Consider the following 22,026-nt stretch of genomic DNA (forward strand, 5'->3'; position numbering starts at 1 on the left):
GAAGGGCTCTACTCCCAGGTCTCATTCTCTCGGAGCCCACGGGTGGGAAACAAGATGGGGGGCTGAGGAATTGGTTTCAGGATGTGGTATCTGGCCTCCATTCAGCCAGCTTGCAGGCTCATTGACTCATCTGTGTGCTTGTCATTAAAGTGAGGGCCAGGGCGAGCCAGGCACAGGAGCTCGCCACTCGCTCTTCCACCTCTGCACTACAGGCCCCTGGTATGTCTCCAAACTCTGAGCCTTAGTGTGCCCATCTGTAAAAAGGATCACAACCTTGGGGACCCCTCCTTGAGCCTGGATGTCTCGGGCTGGATGGTACTGCTCAGAGTGCTATTGGCTGGAAATTGCTTTGTGAATTTTCCACTTTGCTGGCAGGTGCAGCTGATGCATGTCCCTCCCTGGGACCCCCTTTGGGTGGAATGAGCATGGTCACCAGTGCTCAGCAGTGAGGATACAGGTACAACTCTGAGCTGGGTGGGCCGAGCAGAGCCCCAAGTGTCTGTGTCCCTCATCCAGGTTCCCCTTGACCTTGCTCAGGGTCCAGAACAAGGGCTGCTGTGCACATGCATCACGCTCCTGGCCTCTGGCAGACAGGTGCCTGTGTAAACTGGTTCTCGTTGCTGCAAAAACTGACCAGAGGCCACCTTCCTGGCTGGCTAGCCAGACCAGGGGACTAGTCTCTGCATTCGGTCTGGACTCTGAGCCCAGGAGGTGGCAGGGATTCTCACTCGAGGTCAGCAGACCTCTGAGGCCCAGCCCAGCATGTCCTGTCCACAGTGCGGCCCCTCCACCCATCATGAACAGGCAAGGCCCTGATTCTAGGGCCGCACCTGTGGCATATGGAGGTTTCCAGGCTAGGGGTCTAATCGGAGCTGTAGCCACTGGCCTACACCACAGCCACAGCAACGCTGATTCCTCCGAGCTGCGTTTGTGACTTACACCACAGCTCATGGCAATGCCAGATCCTTAATGCACTGAGCAAGGCCAGGGATCAAACCTGCAACCTCATGGTTCCTAGTCGGATTCATTAACCACCGAGCCACGACGGGAACTCCTGCCTGGGGTATTTTTGATGCTTGTCCTGCTCTCTGACAGCCACATCTGGGTAAAAGTGACACATGCCCAGGTAAAGGTGATAGACAACTGACTCCAGATGACAGAGCTACCTGGGTGAAAGTGAATGAGGCCACTGTGTGAAGGGTGCAGGCAGAGCCAGATAAGCCGGTGCCTTGAGCTAAGCCATCCTACCTCCTGAAATAAATTTTAAGAAGCCACCCAGTCTGTGGTCCTTTGTTATAGCAGTCTGAAAGTCAACACCTTTGAGGGAATGTCCCAGACATAGGGCAGGCCCAGCAAACCTATGGTGGGGAGGCCCTGGTTCTGTCCCCCACTTGAGACCTGTGCAGCCCTGTGGCAGGGTTCCATCTCCTGAGTGAAGGACAGTCAGTGATGGGCACTGATTCCCTTGGCTGAGGTGGGCCATTTCTTGTGACTGCCAACTCTCGCGTTCCATCCGTGACCCACTGGAGCCTCGCCCTTGGGGGTCCAGAGCAGCCCTCAAGCCCAGGCTGTTCTTGGACCCCTCCCTGGATCTCAGCCTTAATGGCCCCTTCCCTGACTGTGCCTGGATGCCATGCCTGTAGCTGAAGTCTTCTACAATAGCCCAGACCACCAGCCAGGCCCCTGTCTGCTGCTGGCTGGGCACATCCTAGGCACTGCATTCTCGCCGCAGGAGGCCCCACCCTGCCAACCCCCTGGTCAATCAGTAACCATGACCTAGAATGAGTTAAGTCCATCAGGGCAAGAAGGGCCCAGAGGCCACAGTCTCCCCTGCTAGCTGGCTCGCTGGGCACTCAGGCCCTCACCTCCATACTGCTCATGATCCATGCTTTTTTTCTTTTTGTCTTTTTTTTTTTGTCTTTTGAGAGCTGCACCTGAGGCTCATGGAGGTTCCCAGGCTAGGGGTCAAATTGGAGCTGTAGCCGCTGGCCTACACCACAGCTCACGGCAACACTGGATCCTTAACCCACTGAACAAGGCCAGGGATGAAAACTGAATCCTCATGGATACTAGTCAGATTCGTTTCCGCTGGGCCATGATGGGAATTCCTCATGATCCACGCTTCTACATCTTTGCACATGCTGTTCCCTCAGCTGGAACACACTTCACCAACCACCTCACCCCCCATCTACTCCATCTTCAGCTCTTTAATGAAATGCCGCTTCTACCAGGAAGGCCTCCCCAGCACTCCAGTAAGAAGAGTAATTCCTCATCCTGGCCCCGACAGTGCTGGGATGATGGTCCCATCTCCAGGCTGCCTGTCGTGGGGAAGAGCTCCAACGTGTGGTGGCGGGGGGAAGGATGGGAGGGAGGTGATGGTGGCTGTTCGGGAGAAGTGTGTCTGTGAAGAAGGAGGTGTGAATCGTCGTGGGCCCGTGATAGAGTGAGGGCCTTAGGTGCTCTCACCAGCAGTGACATGGTTACAGGTTGGGGGAGTTCACAGGTTGGTGTTTGTGGAGCTGGAAATGCAACTGCATTTTGCACAAGGCAGGGTTCCCCTCTGGGAGAAGGCACGGGGTCTGGCTCGCGGTGGTAACCCTGCTGGAACCTAGGGTTGTTATTTCTAGTTCCCACTGGAACTATCCATGGACAGTCTCAAAGAGGACACTGCCCACCCTGTGCCACCCAAACCTCTTCACAAACCCCAGGCCTGACCAACCCCTGGGTCAGGTCCCTGCTGGATGGGCCCTGGGACCCCAATCTTGTAGATGAGGTGAGGGTTTAGGAGCAGGGGCCCTTCCTTATCGCTGACCAGGGGATAGAGGGGACTTTGATTTTATCCCACCTGGAGGCAGAATTGCCACACACAGATCTGGCAGTTTAGTTTGCTTAGTTTCCCCCAAAATAAATTCTTGAGAGAAAGGGAAGAAAAAAAAAATTTTTTTTTTTTTTTTGCTTTTTATAAACTCCAAAATATGTTTTAAAAAAAAAATTCAGAGAGCTCCCATCGTGGCTCAGGAGCAATGAACCCGACTAGTATGCATGAGGACCTGGGTTTGATCCCTGACCTCGATCAGTGGGTTAAGGATCCATTGTTGCCGTGAGCCATGGTCTAGTTCGTAGATGAGGCTTGGATCCGATGTTGCTGTGGCTGTGGTGTAGGCTGGCAGATGAAGCTCCAACTCGACCCCTAGCCTGGGAACTTCCATATGCCGCAGGTGCAGCCCCCAAAAATAAATAAAAAATTCTAGTCTTTTTTTTTTTTTTTTTGGCTGCATCCACAGCATGCAGAAGTTCCCTGGGCCAGGGACCAAACCTGTGCCACAGCAGTGACAACACTGGATCCTTAACATGGTGCACCACCAGGGAACTCCATCAACTCCCTGGTTTTTTGTTTGTTTGTTTGTTTTTTGGTTTTTTTTTTTTTTTTTGCTTTTTAGGACCACACATGCAGCATATGGAGGTGCCCAGGCTAGGAGTTGAATCAGAGCTGCAGCTGCTGGCCTACACCACAGCCACAGCAACACAGGATCCGAGCCATGTCTGTAACCTACATCATAGCTCATGGCAATGCCGGATCTTTAACCCTCTGAGCCAGGCCAGGGATTGAATCCGTAACCTCATGGTTTCTAGTTGGATTTGTTTCCACTGTGCCACGATGGGAACTCCACAACTCCCTGATTTTTAAAAGTAATGCATTGAGAAAGGAGGACTTCAATTCAGTCAAAGGCAGATGGGCAAGAAGGCACCGGAGAGAAAGGAAGGAGTTGGGTAGGGGGTGTGGCAGGTGTGGGAAGCAGGATGGATCCGATCCTGCAGCAAAAGCCCACCTTCTCAGTCCTCTGGCCCCCCTCCCACCCCGGCCTGCTTTCCTCAGAGCCCCCCACTCACCCTGTCCTTCCTCCACTCAGGTCAAGTGGGTCTGGGCCTTAAAGGGCAGACAGTGGACATGGGGGGCCGGGTGGCAGGAGAGCCTGCAGAATGAACCAGACCTAGAATACACCAAGGTTGAAGGTATCCTCGGACCCACTTAGGACACCTGAGAGATGAGGAGACGCCATCAAAAGTTCCCAGGAGAGACAGAGGGGTCCTGTCTGGGCTTCCACTGGCACAGAGCTAGTTCCTCATCTGGCGACTCTGCCGGGGTGTCCTGGAGTTGACTCATGCATCCCTACCCCCATCTGTCTATCATCTTTCTGTCTGTCTATCATATACCCATCTACCACCTATCATCTATCATCCATCACCTTTGAATCGTGTCATCCATCCATCAGCCATCATCTCTTTGATGATAAGAAGGTTAAGCACACAGTCCTCCCATCTCACTCAGCCACCCTCGATTCCAAGCTCTGCATGACTGCCCCTCCCTGACACTGACCACCCTGCACCCTCAAGGCCCAGCCCAAGTCTCAAGTCCCAGCTCAACTCTCAAGTTGTAGCTCACACGGCTCAGGGCTCATGCACTACAGGCCGTCCCTCCACAGGGCTCCCTCTGGGTCCTGGAGCATCAGCCTTGAGAGCCCCTCCCCTGAAGACTTCACTCTGGGAGTGTCCCTCTGCGGAGTCCCCCAATCTGGCACATTTTCTTACCTCTTAGTCCTTGAGCCCCTCACCAACTCTCAGGGTTTCTGCCATCCCAGGGAGGGCAGAGCGGAGTCCCCAGGTGGGGCAGCTGCCCAGCAGGACAGAGGGGGTCGTCAGCAGACAGTGGGTGTGTTAGGGTCTCAGAGGACTTGCCAAGGGTTGTCATACCTGCTTGGGGCCTGGCTTGGCCCTGACCAGCTCTCTGGGCCTCGGTTTTCTGTCCATCCCTATGCCACATGTGCAGGGCTCAGGACTCGTGGAGGAGCAAATGGGTCTACTGTGGGTGTTTACTAAGCACTGACTATATGCCAGACCCAGTGGTGGGGTCATGGCTGTGGGTGGTAGCCTCCGATGGGAAAGCCACATCAGACCAGATAGAAGTGCAGGCATGAATAGGGGGGCAACCTCCTCCCCCAGCTTGGGAAGAGCCCCTTTAGCCTTCTTGGGAGACAGTGGGCAGGACCCTCCTTCTCAGGAGCCAACCCCAGTCTTGGGCCAGGCAGTGCAGGGATGGGAAGGGCTCAGATACAGGCCCCAGGGGGACACTGTGGACCATGATGCTAGCCCATGTCACCAAAGGCAGAGTAAACCCAAAGGGCCCCACCATGACAGTGACCAGCAGAGGTGGTCAGGAGGGCCTCTGGGGAGGACCTCAGGGCAGAGCGCTGACCCTGGAGAGTGGCAGCATATTGCCAAGGTCCTGAGATAGGAATGTATCTGAGTGAGGTCAGGGGGCCAGAACTGTTGAGACATGAGCCTGAGTGCTGGTGGGTGGGGAGGTGGGGGGCTGTCATGTCTACCTGTGAGGAGGGAACTGGGACACTGGCTATAGAGGGCCAGGATGCCCAGGCCCACCCTCTGTCATGCCCTGTCCCCACTGCCCTGTCCCCACTGCCCCTCACATCTGTGGAGGCCAGCCTGGCTTGGTGACATGGGATCCAGTCCAGTCATTTGGGACTTACCCTCTCCCTCGATGTCTGGATGAGCTTCCTGTTCTGGCCGAAGGAGGAACTAGATCTGTCAGCCACATCTGCGGTGCACACAGGCTGGCATCTCTCTGGTGTGGCTATAGCCAGCCCCCACTGCAGGCCACAGGCTATTCCAGACACCCCAGGGATGCAGTGCTGGGCAGCATCCACTTGTGCCAGGCCTGGGCAGGGCTGGACCTGGGGGCGTGGGCCCAGCCACCATCCTGGACACACCATGAGGGCAGTTGGTGGGGGAGGGAGGGCAGGCAGGTCAAAGCCAGGACCCTGACCTCTGCTTCTTCCTGGCAAAAACAAGACAGTGTGAGTTCCTGTTGTGGCTCAGAGGGTTAAGAACCCGCCTAATATCCATGAGGATGCACATTCAATCCCTGGTCCCGCTCAGTGGGTTAAAGAAGGATCCAACAATGCTGTGAGCTGTGGTGTAAGTCACAGATGCAGCTCAGATCCTGGGTTAATGTGGCTGTGGCGTAGGCCAGCAGCTGTAGTTCCAATTTGACCCCAAGCCGGGGAACTTCTATATGCTGCACCTGTGGCATAAAAAAAGAAAAAAAAAATGCAAGCATGAAGGTAAGATGTGCTCGTGCTCACAGTGACCAGGCCAAGTGGTCTTCTGTACCACTTGCTCCCAGGGCCTGGCCACCTGCACAGCTCTGTGCCTGCCCCATTCTGGCCAGGGTGGCCCTGTGCTCACTGTCTCCTCTGGGAACAGTGTTGGAAACACTAAACAGCTGAACTCTGCAGAAGGCAAATATCTGCTGACACAGTGTTCTAAAGTAGAGGGTCTCCTTCAAAGACATTATGCATAAACTATGCTATTCTATAAGCAACTGCCTTATGCCCTAGAGGTATGTACCAGTGCTAATAGCTTCCTTTATTATTCACTAAGAGGTTGTTTGTCATTGCCTATGCCTGCTCCTGCCCACTAATCTGCATACAGCAATGGCAACTTCCTTAATAAAAGTCCTGTGGTTTAAAGCCCAGGGCCTTTGTTCCTCGGAGCAGAGTGCCTCCTGGTCCCCCACTTTCTAGATGTAAAAGAGTCTTGTGTGTTTTGTTATGCCCCGCTGTCCTTCTTCCAGGATTCCCCGTTGCCCTGCAGCTCTGGACACAGCAGAACACGTGTCTATCCACTGCCCACCTGCTGGTCTTGCCTCTTCATGGGTCTTGTCCCCTGTGTGGATCATCTTTAAAAACATCCTTTACAGGACATTTAGATTCTCAGAAGAGCAGAGAGCTGGCGCATGTCTCCAGCTCTGCATCACCAGCACTTTCAATCCTGTTTCAGCTTTTTCTTGGAATGTTTATTATTTTTAATTTTTGGCTACACCTGCACACAGCATGTAGAAATTCCCAGGCCAGGGATCGAACTCTTACCAGGGCGGCGACACAAGCTACTGCAATGGCAATGCTGGATCCTTAACCTACTGTGCCACAAGAGAACTCTAGGAGTGTTTATTTATTTATTTATTTATTTTTTCTGGCCACGGCATATGGAGTTCCTGGCCAGGATCAGATCCAAGCCACAATTGCCACCTAAGTTGCAGCTGTGGCAACACCAGATCCTTAAGTCGCTGTGCTGGGCAGGGGATCAAACCCGAAACCCAGCACTCCCAAGACACTGCTGATCCTGTTGTGCCACAGTGGGAACTCCCTGGAGTGTTTGTTTATTTTTGTCTTTTTAGGGCCACACCCACAGCATATGGAGATTCCTAGGTTAGGGGTCGAATCAGAGTGTAGCCGTTGAACTAGGCCACAGCCACAGCAACGCCAGATCCAAGCCAAATTTGCGACCTGCACCGCAGCTCATGCAACACCAGATCCTTAACCCACTGAGTGAGGCCAGGAATTGAATCTACATCCCTATGGATACTAATCAGATTTGTTTCCACTGAGCCACGACAGAATCTCCAGGAGTGTTTATTTTATTTATTTATTTTTGTCTTTTTGCCATTTCTTGGGCCACTCCCGCGGTGTATTGAGGTTCCCAGGCTAGGGGTTGAATCAGAGCCGTAGCCACCGGCCTACACCAAAGCCACAGCAACGCAGGATCCAAGCTGCGTCTGCAACCTACACCACAGCTCATGGCAATGCGGATCGTTAACCCACTGAGCAAGGGCAGGGACCGAACCCACAACCTCATGGTTCCTAGTCGGATTCATTAACCACTGAGCCACAATGAGACCTCCAGGAGTGTTTGTTTTAAAGCAAAGCCTAGAATTAGATCATCTTAACCCATAAGCATTCCTGTTTATCGATCACTGTACATGCAGAGCCAACCTTTCAGCCCCACAGACGGGTCTGTGGGGTCACCTGAATGTCTTGAGGGAACAGGGTGTTGGAGCTGCCCCAGGCTCAGAAAGGGAAGGACAAGAGAAATGATGGGGAGGAGCCTTGGAGCTCCTGGGGGATGCATCCCCACCTCCCCAGCTGCGTGAAGGAGGGGGTTCCCAGGCACCTCACCTGGAGAGGACCACATAAGAGCATTGCTGCCTCAAGGAGCTGAGGGAGTGGGCCAGCACAGGTCAGAGTCACAAGGGACAGAGAGAGAGGGCTCAGGCCCTAGAAGCCACAGGGTGGACTGAGGGAGCTGGGGGTCCCAGCCTTGCAAGATGTGGCCCTGTGGCCCCCTAGGGGCAGTGCCTGGCCCTTGTTGTGTCTCTCCAGGGTTGAGGCTTGCTTGGCCCTGGCCCCACCCTCCTTGGCCTGACTGACAAGCAGCGCCCAGAACCATGGCAAGGTGGGCCAGGACTACAGGTACAGAGGGGAGATGTGTGGGCATGCAAACTACAGGAAACCTGAGAGTGCTGGAACTTTCCATGAGGGGCTGATCAGGGGTCACCAGGCTGAGGGCCCTGAGGATACATGGAGATGATGTCTGGAAATACCAACAGAAGCTGCTCCCTCCAAAAGTCACATGTGTGGCAGGAGGGAGAAAGGAGGCCCACATAGCTGGGGCTCTGAGGGGCACGGTGCAGAGTGCAGGCCTGGGGGAGGAGGATGGAGCTGGGAGCCACATGACAAGAAGCATCAGCTTTATTGGTCCTTTGTACTTAGAAAAGTAGGGGCTCAGACCCCCAAAGAGAGACTAGGACCCTGCCTAGTTACTGCTGGTAGAAAGCATGAGGCCTGAGTCAGTGGCCATGGTGGGGGGCCCACAGCGTCACTGATGATCTACTGTCCTGGGTCAGGAAGTGCAGAGGTCACGGGTCACTCAGGGTGGGCAGCATAGAAGGCCAGGATGCTGCTGCGCTGGCAGAAGGCAGGCATCTCCTCATCCCTCCAGAAGTGTCCTGCGATGGCCCCAGCTCCCTGACTCCCATCCTTGGGCTTGCCACATGTCCACAGCAGCCCCTTGCCTGGGGGCTGTCCAGTTCTGTCTTCTGGGCCTTGCCACCTCACATTCCAGGAGGACAGTCAGCCAAGGACAGAGCAGGCCCTGTGCTGGCCAGAGTGGCCTGACTGCATGTGGCTTGAACAGATGCAGTCCAGTGGGGCCAGCCTGGGCTCTGGCGGTTGGGGGAATGCCGCACATAGCAGGTTGGCCTCGAGGGCAAGGCACAATCCAGGGGCATCTGCAAAGAAGGGAGAGGAGGCCTGAGGGTGCCAAGGCCAGAGGGGCCTCTAGTCCTGTCCTGGTGACCCTGCCCTCCATGTTCTGTCTGGCAACTGGCCCACAAGCATTGGAGCCACTCCGACTCCAGATTCAGACAGCCCACCTCTGACCTGGGAGACCGTCAGGATTTGGAGGCCTGGCCCTAGCACACTGTGACAGGGGGCCTCTAAAAGCACAGGCCGTGGGTGGACGTGTGTCAGGGGGCCCATCAGATCTCCCCACCCAGCTGATATGTGGGAGAGTCGGGACTGTGTTTGGGACACACAGCGGGTGATTAATAAATGGCCGAGTCACTGGGCCATGAGTGAGGGAGCAGGCTGGCATGCAGAAGGTTCCATGTGGGACAGACTTAGGAAACTGGGGCCAGCAGCTAGGCAGTGACTGGGACGGCAGGTGGGGCCAATAGCAATGGTATGGATGCTCCCCACGGGGCCACACAAAGGCCCTGCTCCCAGCACCCTGCCTCATTGTCCACCGGTCAATCCGGAAGGTCTTCTCCTAGGCCCCTGACATGTAAGTGCTTGTTGAACAGGGAAAGCCTCCTACCTACTCTGCTGTGCTAGCGGATGGACCGTTGTTTGTGGCACCCGCCTCTCCTATGAGGCAGGCTGAGGACCTCTGGGCCCAAGGCCATGTGGACCAGGGAGGTGCAGCCCTGGTGAGGGCTCCAGATGCTGAACACATGACAGACCCGCTGACCCTCCGAATCTGCCCTCATGACAAGCAGGGTTGCCTGTCTGAGCCCTACAGGCTCTTTTGTCTTTTGGTTTGTTTGGGTTTTTTGGGTTTTTTTTTTAGGCCACACCTGCAGCATACAGAAGTTTCTAGGCTAGGGGTCAAATCGGAGCTGCAAATGCCAGCCTATACCACAGCCACAGCAACGCCAGATCTGAGCCACGTCTGTGATCTACACCATAGCTCATGGCAATGCCGGATCCTTAACCCACTGAGCGAGGCCAGGGATCAAACCAGCATCCTCATGGATACTACTTGGGCTCGTTACTGCTGAGCCACAACGGGGACTCCCATTAGGGGCTTGTTGAGTGTGTTACAAGGTTCACTAGGCCTCTTTGCAGCTCCTGCTCCCACATAGGGAAGGCTCTGGCAGGCACTATGTCTCTGAGCAAGGACTGAGAGCTGAGTGGGGTGTGGGGGTGCCCACGGCCAGGGGTACCCACCCCGCAAGGCCTGGGAGAGGCCAGGCACAGCCACAGGGCTCTGCACCAAAGGCCTCAAGCCCGACAATGGGTCAGCAGCCCAGTGGGGTAAGCGGGTGGGCTGGTGGTGGAGCCACCTGGCTCACCTGAGCTCCTACTGCCGGGGCGCCACATCCATCATGGGCTTCTGGACGCCGAAGGCAGTGATGAAGATGTTGACCACGACGATGATGAAAACCAGGCCGGTGGCCAGATTGTTGAGGAAGTCCAGCTTGGCATGCTTGGCAGGGTTGTTGAGGTCGTACCTGACTGTGGGTGAGAGGGAGCAGACACTGCCCAGGGATGTGCGACACTGCAGGGCCCTCTTCTGTCCCCCAGAGGGAGACCTGTCTGCTTTAATACACCATGGACAAGGGACCCCGGCCTGAGCTGTCCACCGTCTGTGGCCTGAGCGCTGCAGCCCCCGCTTGCTCCATGAGCAGAAGCTCAGAGGATCCCGGCGCCTGGTCATGACATGGAAAGCGTGGAGGCCCAGGCACAATGTGCTGAACATGCACAGGAAAGCACCTTTCTGAGCACCAGTGCGTGGTAATCCTGCCATCCTCACGCCTACCCCAGGCCATCCTTATGCCAACTTTACAGGTAAGGAAACAGAGGCCCAAGAGGTCATGTGACCTGCCTGATGTTACACAGCCAGGCAGAGGTGGACCTGAGTCCAAAGTTCTTGCTGCTCCTGGTCTTGCCCCTCACCTGGGGGGCAGGACTACCATCTAGTCCCTACAGACCATGGTAAGGACTAGAGGGTATACAGTAGGTGCCCAATGTGTGTCAACTCTTAGTATGATTATGACATTTTCCTTCATCCTCAGCCCAGGTGAGTGGAAGGCTAGACATGGGGTGGGGTGCTCTCTGGGTACCACAGTGGGAACTGCATTTTGGTTTGGATTGGGTGGTTTTTCTGGCGGTGTGCCCAGTATGTGAAAGTTCCTGGGCCAGGGATTGAACCTGCACCACAGCAGTGAACCAAACTGCTACAGTGAAAAAGCCAGATCCTTAACCTGCTGCACCACAAGGGAACTCTGCTGGAGCTAAATTTTGGACCATGTGGCCTAATGATGATAGGTGGGGCTCCCATGTAGCTCGACAAGGGCCTGAAGACCCACTCAGGGCATTACCATCAGGAAAGTGACCCACCCCAGGGGTTGCGCAGGGAAAATCAGCTGACGGTGGGGCAGGGGTGTCCCAGGCCCTCCCACCGCTGGGCCTCCTGCCCAGGCACATACCAAGGAAGATGAGCAGCACGCCCACGCCAACCTGCAGCACGAGCGAGATGGAGATGAGGACCACCAGGGGGATGAAGAAGGCGAAGCTGGGGCCCTGCTCGATGACAGCCTTCAGCTGGGAGGCATTGGCCATCAGCAGTGCGATGTCCAGCATGCTCTCAGCCGCGCTCTTCTTATTGGCATAATGGTTCATGTTGATGGGGCGGTTCCTGCCCCAGCGGGGTGGCTGTAGGGAAGGGGGTGGTCAACTTGGGCTCTGCAGCGGGGGGCTGCATGCCTGGGCCCACCCTAGTATCCCACCCCCCATCCTTTGAGCTTAGTCTCCTTCCCAGGTACTGGCAGGGATGTGGGGTTCATGGGGTCAGCAGATGAGGGCCCAGATGAGGGCTCAAAAGGGAGGTGCTTAGTGAGAGAACGAGCAGCCAGGGAAGGCAGTGCAGCCCCTGTAAGACCCACCCTAGGAATCCAGTCCTGGAAGAGAAAGGAAACAAACACAACCTCAGTATACACTCTGGTTTTAGACTGGAAAATGTGACATGGGTGCGGCTGGCTGGCACCCCTGCCAAGGTGCCCTGGCTGCTCTGGCCTCCAGGAGGTGACTGGTGCCAGGGCAGGAAGTGACACACCAGCAGCTGGATCCCAGATTCCTGCACAATCACTCAGACACAAAACAAACCCTCCTAGGACTGCTGATCCACCCAGGCCACCTCCCAGCTGTGCAGGCACATCAGGCATGCAATAGATGCCTCGGCACCCTACACTGCATCCTACCCTGTGTCTCCCTTTCATTTTGTTGCATTTTTGTTTTCATTTTTTGGCCACCCTGCAGCATATGGAGTTCTTGAGCCAGAGATCAGACCCAAGCCACAACTGCGACCTATATGCCACATCCTTTAACCCATGGTGGCAGGCTGGGGATCAAACTTGCGTTCCTGCAGAGATTCCACTGATCCCATTTCATCACTGTGGGAACTCCTTAGCTTCTTCCTTAATTTTTTTTCTTTTTAGGGCTGCACCCACGCACATGGAAGTTCCCAGGCTATGGGTCGAATCAGAGCTGCATCTGCTGGCCTTCGCCACAGCCACAGCAACGTGGGACCCAAGCTGCATCTGTGACCTACACCAAAGCTCACAGCAATGCTGGATCCTTAACCCACTGAGTGAGGCCAGGGATTGAACCAGCGTCCTCACCGATACTAGTTGGGTTCATTACTGCTGAGCCACGACAGGAACTACTTCCTTAGTTTTTTTTTTTTTGTCTTTTGTTGTTGTTGTTGCTATTTCTTAGGCCGCTCCCGCGGCATATGGAGGTTCCCAGGCAAGGGGTTGAATCGGAGCTGTAGCCACCGGCCTACGCCAGAGCCACAGCAATGCAGGATCCGAGCCGCGTCTGCAACCTACACCACAGCTCACGGCAACGCCGGATCGTTAACCCACTGAGCAAGGGCAGGGACCGAACCCGCAACCTCATGGTTCCTAGTCGGATTCGTTAACCACTGCGCCACGACGGGAACTCCCAATTTTTATTAAAATTTTTAAACCTGGAGTTCCCGTCGTGGCTCAGTGGTTAACGAATCCGACTAGGAACCATGAGGTTGCGCCTTGCTCAGTGGGTTAAGGATCCGGTGTTGCTGTGAGCTGTGGTGTAGTTTGCAGACTCGGCTCGGATCCCGCATTGCTGTGGCTCTGGTGCAGGCTGGCGGTTATAGCTCTGATTAGACCCCTAGCCTGGGAATCTCCATATGCTGCAGGAGCTGCCCTAGAAAAGTCAAAAAGACAAAATAAAATAAGATTTTTAAACCAGTTTACTGAGATGTGATTAATGCCCAAAAAAACTATACGTAATAAAGTGTGAACAACTTGAAGAGTTTGGAGCTAAGTGTGCACCAGGACACCATGACTGCATCCAGGCCATCGCACATCCAATCCCCTCCAGAGTCTCCTCCTGTGGCCTAGATATTAGCATCTGTGATAAGAACCCACGAGGTCACCCTCACAAAGCCATGCTGGTCACAACACGTGGCACGGCAGATCTCTAGGACTCATTGCGCCTTCACACTCAGGCTGATAAAACAGGAACACAAGTCTGGATACCTTCTCCCTCACTTCTGCCTGTGAACATCTCCAGGTCTCAAGGGCAGGGTCCCTGTCACTCTCAAGTACTCTCCGCGGCCCGAGACCCCACCCAGAGCTGACTTCCCCGGCACAGGGGAAGACTGGGCAGACTGGGGTAGGGTGGGCAGACCTTTTCCTGCCTGCCCCAAGGCTGGAATCCAGGCCACGAAGACCCCACCTGGGCCCGGAGTGTGCCTCTCTGGGTGGCTGTTTCACTTGAAGGCAGCTTTAAGCTTCTAGGCCATGTCTCTCCAGTCAGCCCGTCCCCTGCTCCTCAAGCTCCCCCCCTGGCTGGGTGCCTCCTCAACCTTCTAGGGCAAACCTGTATCCCTCTGCCCTGGCCACTCATCCACAGCCCTCCCTGAGACACCAGGCCTCCTGGGGCCACTTAAGGAGATCTTATTTCCAGACTCATGAAAGATGCAGGGATGGGAGGTAGGGGTTCTGGGGAGGGCGAGTCGCTACTTTCTGCAGGAGACACTTCACCACAGAAATCAGAGAACTACAGAAGGCAAGGGTCTTCGTTTTTACATTTTCTCTTGTTCCATTTCCGTTTAATCTAAGATAACATGCTCAGAAGGGAGCATGTGAACGAAAGCAGCTCTGCTATCTGCCCTGCTTTCCCTCAGTGGCCATTGTTCTTAAGTAGCAAATCCACTTGGTTGAAACTTCTAGACCCAAGAGCCCCAGGGAAAGCCTCATCCATCAGACCCAGGGCCCTGGCCCCGCTCTCTGGGAAATTCAGTGTACAGCACGCTGGCTCCTCTTTCTTTCTCTGGGTGGGGTCTCCTCTCTGCCTCTCCATGCCAGGCTTGTAGCTGCACTCATGGCTGGCTGGACCTCCCCCAGACCCTGAACGGCCAGGGCTCAGCACTCGCCCCAAGCTCTGTGCCCCCTCTCAAAAGTACCCAGGAGGAGTTCCCACTGTGTCTCAGTGGGTTCTGAATCAGACGAGCATCCATGAGGATTCGAGTTCAACCCCTGGCCCCGCTCAGTGGGTTAAGGATCCAGCATAGCCGTGAGCTGTGGTGTAGGCCACAGATGCAGCTCAGATCCCAAGCTGCTGTTGCTGTGGCATAGGTCGGCAGTTGCAGCTCCAATTTGACCTCTAGCCTGCAAACTTCCATATGGATGCGGTCCTAAGAAGCCAAAAAAAAAAAAAAAAAAAAGCGCCCAGGCTGCTCCCAGCTCTGTTTTTGCAAAGTGGCCAGTTTATTGTGTTCCATCACCTCGTACCCCTCTGGGTGCGGGCATCCTGGAGGCACTGGCCCACTGGCCATGTGTCCCTAAGGTTCATATACCAGAAGGGCCAAAATGTCTTCCTTCAAGGCCCCCCACCATTTTCTTCCGAGTCCCCAATCCTGGAGAAAAAGCCAGGTGCAGACCTTGCACCTGGGGGAAGGGGAACCATATACAGATATATACATTAGCATAAACACATGCATATACACACCACATACTCAGATACCTAATACACATTACACACATACACACATGCACACTTATGAGCACACATGCAGACACAGATATACACATGTACACACATGTATAAAATACATATCCATACATATTTATGCATTAGCAAATATACACACACACACATAAGTACACACCTAGGCTAGGTGAAGGTTTCTGGTCAGCAGGGAGAATTCCTTTTTTTTTTTTTCTTTAATGGCCGCTCCCATGGTATATGGAGGTTCCCAGGCTAGGGGTCGAATTGGAGATGTAGCCACTGGCCTATACCACAGCCACACCAACACAGGATCCCAGCCACATCTGCAACCTACACCACAGCTCACGGCAATGCCGGATCCTTAATCCACTGAGCGAAGCCAGGGATCGAAGGCGTGTCCTCATGGTTCCTAGTCGGATTTGTTTCTGATGAGCCACGATGGGAACTCCTATTCTGAGCTTTCTTGAGGTATTTTATGCCCAGACAGCCACATACACATTCAAATACATGACACACCATCAGCAGCACTGTCCCCAGCACAGGGAGCCTGTGCTCTGCTGTCCCCCATCTTGGGTGCCCAGGGCCCAGCCCATCATCTTATTCTCCCTTAAGCTGAGTACCTTCCTCCAAAAAGTACCCACATCCTCACACCCACTTATCGCTGATAGACTGAGGCTGTGTAGGGAGAGACCTTGTTCAAAGCCAACAGCAAGAAAGGGTTGTAATGGGACTTGAACCCAGGTCCCGGGGCTCAAAAGCCCTTCCAGCTGATACCACAGTCCCCTCGGGTCTTGCAGAGGAGGCCATGCTGTGGGGCTGAGTGCTCAGAGGTCCCAGGCCCTTGGCTCTAGCTGCATATCCTCAAGACAGCCAGCCCCCTCTGGGGCTCAGTCTCCCATGTGTGCAACAGGGCCACAGAGCAAGCATGCCCGGAGGTTCTGAGAGGATCAAGCCACTGTCTCAGGGCCATGGGAGCAAGCAAGGGCCCCAGCCTATGTGTCCCTCCTGGTTCAAGGTGCTTCCTGCTCACACAGCTATCTGCTTCCCGTTCAACCTGTGCAGCGATAAGAAGCACTAGCCACTCTGCACACAATGGGGCTGGTTGGGGCATGGTTCTTGTTGAACCCCAACTCATCACAGCCTGGCAATATGATCTTGATAACACACTCCCTTTCACTGGACCACAGTTTCCCTCAGTGTGAGCCTCAGGCCACAGTCTGGGCAGCTCTACCACCCACAAAGTACCCCCACTAATGGTGAGAAAGAGCATTGTTCTCCCATTCTATAGAGTGGGAGACTAAGACTCAGGGGAGCAGCATGAGGGAGGGGCAGGTGAGAATTTGAATGCAGCCTGTCCACCTCAAAGCCAGGGCTGCCCAGGACATGGCACAGCCTCATGTTCACTCTAAGGAAGGGGCCCAGGAGGTTTTGTGGGGAAGGGCCTTGGGTGAGGAGGGGGCTGCAGGGATGATCCGCTTCTCCCATTCCTGACCTCAGTGCCCCAGACATTCTGCAGAGGGTCTCTGAGCTATGGGAGCAACTTCGGGCCCCAGAGGTGACCATAGCACAGGTGAGTCCCACGGAGGCTGCTGACTGGAGAAGTCCATCCGGGTCACAGTGGGGCCCCTCTGGGCCTGGACAGGCTACCTGATCTCCCAGCGGCCAGGAGACCCTCCTGGGACCCTCCCACCGGGACCTGGCCCCATGACTGGGGCAGTGCAGGGAACAAACACCTTGTTTACTATGTCCCTGGGACCAGGAGAACTTCCAGAAAACCTCAATGGTATTATGGGAATGGGGTGGGCTCGAGGGTGCCAGATTTTTTTCTCCTACAAGCCAGGAAGGAGGCTATGGGGAGGGAGCTGGCTTTGTGCAGGGGTGTCCACAGGGCTGACTCCTTGAGCCCACTTTCTGGGGATAGAAGGCCTCATCCCAGCCATTTCCAGGCAGCTCGCGGGGACCCAGGCCACCTGGCCCAGGGTCACACTGCTGGGCAACCTCAGCTCGGACATGGAGGGGAGTTGGGACAGAAGCAGAATTTGAAGTAGGTCCATGGTACCCAGAGTACCTAGTCCCCGCCGGGCTTGGATGGGAGGAGATCCAGGCAGCTTGTGGTCTCCAGCTGGGCCCAGCAAGTCTGGCACATCCTCAGTTTCCTGCCTGCACACCCCCTGCTCCCCTAGGAGAAGAAGGCAGGGTGCAACCTACAGAACCCCTGCAGGGCCTTGGGGTTTTCGCTCTGGAGTTCCTCCAATCCTGCCTGCCCCTAGTTCTGCCACTGACTCCAAACCCCACGTGCAAGTATGGAACAAGGAGCCTGCATGGGAATTCCTGCTGCCCTCCCAGAGCCCAATTTCACATCAGCAGAGGGAAACCAAGGCCCCCAACAAATCTATGAGGTTCATCAATGGCACTGGGAGGAGCTGGGGGCAGAGCTTTCATGGGCACCTCCCCTTTATCATCCCCATATCCTGCCATACCACAGACCAGCAGAGTGACTGGTCTGTGCCTCAGTTTCCCCACCTATAAAATGGGCAGGTAGGGACCTGAAGGGGAGTGAATGAAGGGCTCAGAGGCCCAGCGGCTGGTGCGGGGCAGGACTGGACATTCAGTGCTCACTGCTTTGAAAGGGTGCCTCCCCAACGGACTGCACCAATTTGTACTTAATTCCATTTAAAAAATCCATAGCAAGAGAGAGTACTCGGTCCAGAAACAGGGCTGCATGAGCTGAGTGGGACCCGGGATGCACTGGGGGTCCAGTTCCAGAGGTTGTGACACCACAGCCACTCCTGCACAGGGTCCCTCTTTTGGCTCATTGGGCACCAGTAGATGTGGGGGATCTTGTATCCTCGCCTCTGGCCTGAGCTCTGAGAAACAAGTAGGTTCTGTGGTGGCTTGGGGTGTCCCTTGTCTGACCTACCAGTGCAGGACATGAGCTGCTGTTGTGCCAACCGCCTGGGCTCACCATGAAGGCACATGCCCCAGGCCACAATGGCTCAAGCCTGCACCGTCCCCACAATGTCCACACTTGGCTAGCCCTTAGAAATCTCCCGCTCCATGTCTAAGTTCCTGGCAGGAAGTCTTCTGGGGGGTGGGGTTCCCTGCAGCCACTGGGCTGAGCTGGGCAGTCCCACTTCCTGTGGGCTCAGCATTGGCCAGCGGTTGCCTTTCAGAATGTGGCCAAGACCCCAGTGGCCTCGGGATCTGCTGGGAGAGCAGAAATGAGGAATAGAGCAAACTTCTTCCAGCAGCTGAGGCCATGCATGCAACCCTCCCTCCCAGGACTGGCTTCTAGGCCCAGATGTGGCCCCAGGAGCCTCATCCCACCTTGTCTCACCACCGCCCTGCCCTGATGTGTTCTCAGCTGGTGCTTTTGCTGAGTTTGCTGCAGGAAACTAGGCAGCTACCCCCCAGGCTGAAACACCCTGAGCATGACACAGTCACAGGTCATATTTATTTTCATAGTACAAGTGATGTTTACTAGTCCTTCTGCTGCTAGCCAAAGGTGAGTTGACTTAGCGAAGACTCCAACTCACTCCTGCAGGGCCCCTGAGCAGACTGGCCTTGTGAGGAGGCCATGGGGACGCAGGGCAGGCGGAAGGGACATTTGCCAAGCTCCCCACTGCCCTGGCTCAACAGGGTTCATCTGCACACGGGTTACACCTACAACTCTTCCTTGTGCCCGGCTGCACTGGGAGGTGGGTGATTCTGCCCCACTTCACAGAAGAGGAAACTGAGGTTCAGGGAGGGTCTGCACTTGCCCAAGGCCACAAGGCAGGGCATCTCGAGACTGATGGGGGCCTGGGCCTCCCTGTCAGTCCTCCTGTGGCCAGAGGCATGCAGAGGACACAGCAGGGACCCAGCCCACATGCCCTGCTGTTGGGGGCTTGTGCTCAAGTGGGGATCTGTCTGAAGATCCTGGAGTTTGCCCCATTTCCCAGCAAGTCTTTCTTCTAAGAAGCCAGGTAACATGCAGGGGGAAGCCACACTAGTTCACAGGGCGGGGGAGGGGGTTCTGCCTGGAGGAAGGTGCTTGCAGAGTATCATCTTTGGGAGAGGGTCTCGTGTGGCAGGCGAGAAGGTTAAGAACACTGTGTGTCTGGTCTCCAGCACCTCACCCACATTAGCCCATTTAGTACTCACCACAAGCCTCTGCAGGAGGCACCACTCTCACACCATTTCACAGATAAGAAACTGAGGCACAGAGTGATGTGCCCAAGAACACACTGAGACAGGTCCTGAGGGTGGGGAGGGAGAGGAGGGGGGAAGGCAGAGGATGGAAAGCAATGTCGGGTGGGCCTGGGCCCCAGGCAGGGTGAGCAGAGTGACCTTTAGGACTGACACCCCCCCCCCCCCCCGCCGCCAGAGCTTCCCTGTCTGTGATTAGAGACCCCCTGGAAGAATGTATCCCATTCATGTAAGCCTCTGAAGCCCGTAAGGTCTGACCTCCCATATTACCTCTTCACCAGCTCCCATGTGCTTGGTGGTCCAGCCCCCCAGGGACACCCCTGCCTGGGACTCCCTGCCACACATCATGGGATGGGGGCCATACCTCCACCCCATTCCAGTCCTCCAGGGCTCAGCACCAATGTCTCTCCTGATGGGTAAGCCTTCCTGACCCCACTCCCACCTGCCATTACGACCAGCCCCTGGGAGTCTGTCACTTTGGCTCTGGCTTCCCTATCTGAGCTGGTCTCGGCTCTCAGACCAAGTCTGAGCAGTACACGGTGGCATTGCCTGCAGCTGGTCCCAAAGCCAATGCAGTGATTCCTGAGCACACCCATCCTGCTTGCCAAGGCCAAGATGAGCAGATGAGGCTTGGAGTGAAAGTGCAGCCAAAGGCTGGGAGGTGAGCTGAATCCTTCCCTTTCAAACCAGCATCCCAGCCATGTGTTACCTGATGTGCTCTTCCCACTTCCCCAAATGTAGGCAGGGGTCATTTGTTCTCCCTTTTCAGATCATGGGTAGGAGACAGAACAGAGAGGTGAAGCAGCCTCCCCAAGGGCACACAGCCCACTGCTCCAAAGTGCTCACCAGCCAGGGCAGGCCACAGAGGTTGGGGTGGGGGAGGCTCTTCTCAGTCCCCAGTTTCCTCATCTCCAACCTAGGGACAACCCAGGGGCTGTGAGACGTTACTGAAGAGCTAGCAAGATAGCTGGGGCCCTGGAAAGGCTCCTCCAAGGATGGAGAAGAGTGGAAAGGATTACCGATGGGGGGCCAGGGGCATCGGGGAGTCCCACTCTGCAGTCTAGGGCCTTGCCTCACAGGTTCTCCCCTCACCCCCTAAATGTGGCCTGTGACTGCAACATCATCTAGGACTGGTCACCTACACCTGGGCAGTGCCAGTCTCTGTCTGCCTTAGTCTGGCTTACTTGGCTGAGAGGCCACCATCCCTGCCCCCATCCCCAGGGGGTCAGAAATTGAAAGAATGTCCAAAGTCAACAAGTTACCGGAGGGCAGTATGCAGAACTGCGCCACAGAGGCCTTCGGGAAGCACTGGTCCCAGGCAAAGCCGGTCAGGAACTGATACTCCGGGGCTGCCCTAGCAGTGAGACAGGACCCCAGGGCGGGAGAGTATTAGCTCTAATATGGGACCTCTGCCAGGGCCTGCCCCATGTCCACAGCCAGCAGGGCAGGCTCTGGGCAGCCTGAGGATCTGGGGGTGGAGAGAGGAGACGGTACCACAGCGACCACAAGTTCTCCATCAGGGCACGCACAGGATTGTGCAGTCACCGTGGACACCGTGGGTGACGTAACTGTCTGCCCACTGATGGCCAGGGGCCCAGAAGCCGGGATCCTCTCCGCCCAGTCCCGGCGCGCGGCGAACGGGAGATGCAGAATTGGAAGGCAGTGTGGGAGCCGGGAAGTCAGGGGCCAAGGCAGGAAGGCAGTGGAAGGTGGTGCCCAGGCCTTTCGGCTAAGAAGTTCAGAGTGGGCGCTACCCGCCCCCGGCTGCGAATCGCAGCCCCCCAACCCGCCCGCGCCCCTGCTCACATGCCGGGGCGGCAGGATTCCCAGGACCACCGCTGGGCCCCAATCGCGTGGGTAGGGGGCGGGACTCACCCGGCGTGGCGGCCACAGCCACGCTTAGCGCAGCCGCCGCGTAGCAGCCTGTTGGCGCCCCTAGGTGCCTGGAATCCCGGGTGCGGGGCCCAGAGTGGGAGGGCGCGGGCCGAGGTCGCGAAGCGGCGCGGGGTGAGGGGTACTTACCGAGGCGTCTGGGGAGCTGGGCGAGACCGGACGCAGGTCGCCGTTGAGCTCATAATCTTCGAGGCGTGAGTCCATGGTGCGGCGATAGAGTAGCCTCACTCTGGGCCTTCGCGCGGCTTCCTGCAGCCGCGGACCCTCTGCTGCGAGCCCGCCCCCGGCCCGCCCCCGGCCCGCCCCGGAACCGCCTCCTCGGCCAGCCCCGCGGGTGCAGCCTCGCTCACACTCCGCCCCCAGCCGGGGCCTGAAGACCCGGCCAGCGGGACACCGAGGCGTGAGTCCATGGTGCGGCGATAGAGTAGCCTGGCTCCGGGCCTCCATTCACCGTGGAGCGCAGGAGCAGGAGACCCCGGCCTGGGTTTCTACTCTCGGAAGCCCCCTACTTCGCCTGTTGGTGGGCAACGGACGTCCCTCCGTGCTCTTGTCACTTTTTGTTTTTATATAATGATTTTTTTTTCTTTTTTTACATTGTAGCTGGTTTACAGTGTTCTGTCAATTTTCTACTGCACAGCATGGTGACCCATATATGTATACATTCTTTTTTCTGACATTATCATGAACCATCATAGGTGACCAGCAGGAATTGCCCTCCTGTCGCAGCGGAAGCGAATCCGACTAGGAAACA

General features: G+C 55.9%; 1 protein-coding gene across 6 annotated transcripts; it reads right to left on the reverse strand.

Moving 5' to 3' along the window:
• Positions 1-1,888: 1,888 nt before the first annotated feature.
• Positions 1,889-21,548, reverse strand: NINJ1 (ninjurin 1). 6 transcript variants are annotated; one of them, XR_014841161.1, is made up of 5 exons: positions 21,405-21,548; positions 11,627-11,852; positions 10,490-10,652; positions 3,587-5,854; positions 1,889-2,029 (listed from the first exon to the last, which is right to left on the reverse strand). XR_014841161.1 is itself a non-coding variant. In XM_021088145.2 (4 exons), the coding sequence occupies exons 1-3, from the start codon at positions 21,477-21,479 to the stop codon at positions 10,498-10,500; spliced, it is 456 nt and encodes a 151-aa protein (XP_020943804.1). In that variant the 5' UTR covers positions 21,480-21,548; the 3' UTR covers positions 3,388-5,854; positions 10,490-10,497. The 6 variants fall into 6 exon arrangements, 3 of the variants coding, with proteins under 3 accessions (XP_020943804.1, XP_020943803.1, XP_084874487.1); XR_014841159.1 differs by lacking the exon at positions 1,889-2,029 and adding an exon at positions 2,083-3,001 and having other exon boundaries at positions 3,672-5,854; XR_014841160.1 differs by lacking the exon at positions 1,889-2,029 and adding an exon at positions 2,939-3,151.
• Between the last annotated feature and the right edge of the window lie 478 nt (positions 21,549-22,026).

This window comes from Sus scrofa, chromosome 3 (assembly GCF_054392235.1).
Source record: "Sus scrofa isolate SSC_HxYL_T2T_F1_AM1 chromosome 3, Sscrofa_HxYL_maternal_Yorkshire_Landrace_v2.0, whole genome shotgun sequence".
Lineage (NCBI taxonomy): Eukaryota > Metazoa > Chordata > Mammalia > Artiodactyla > Suidae > Sus > Sus scrofa.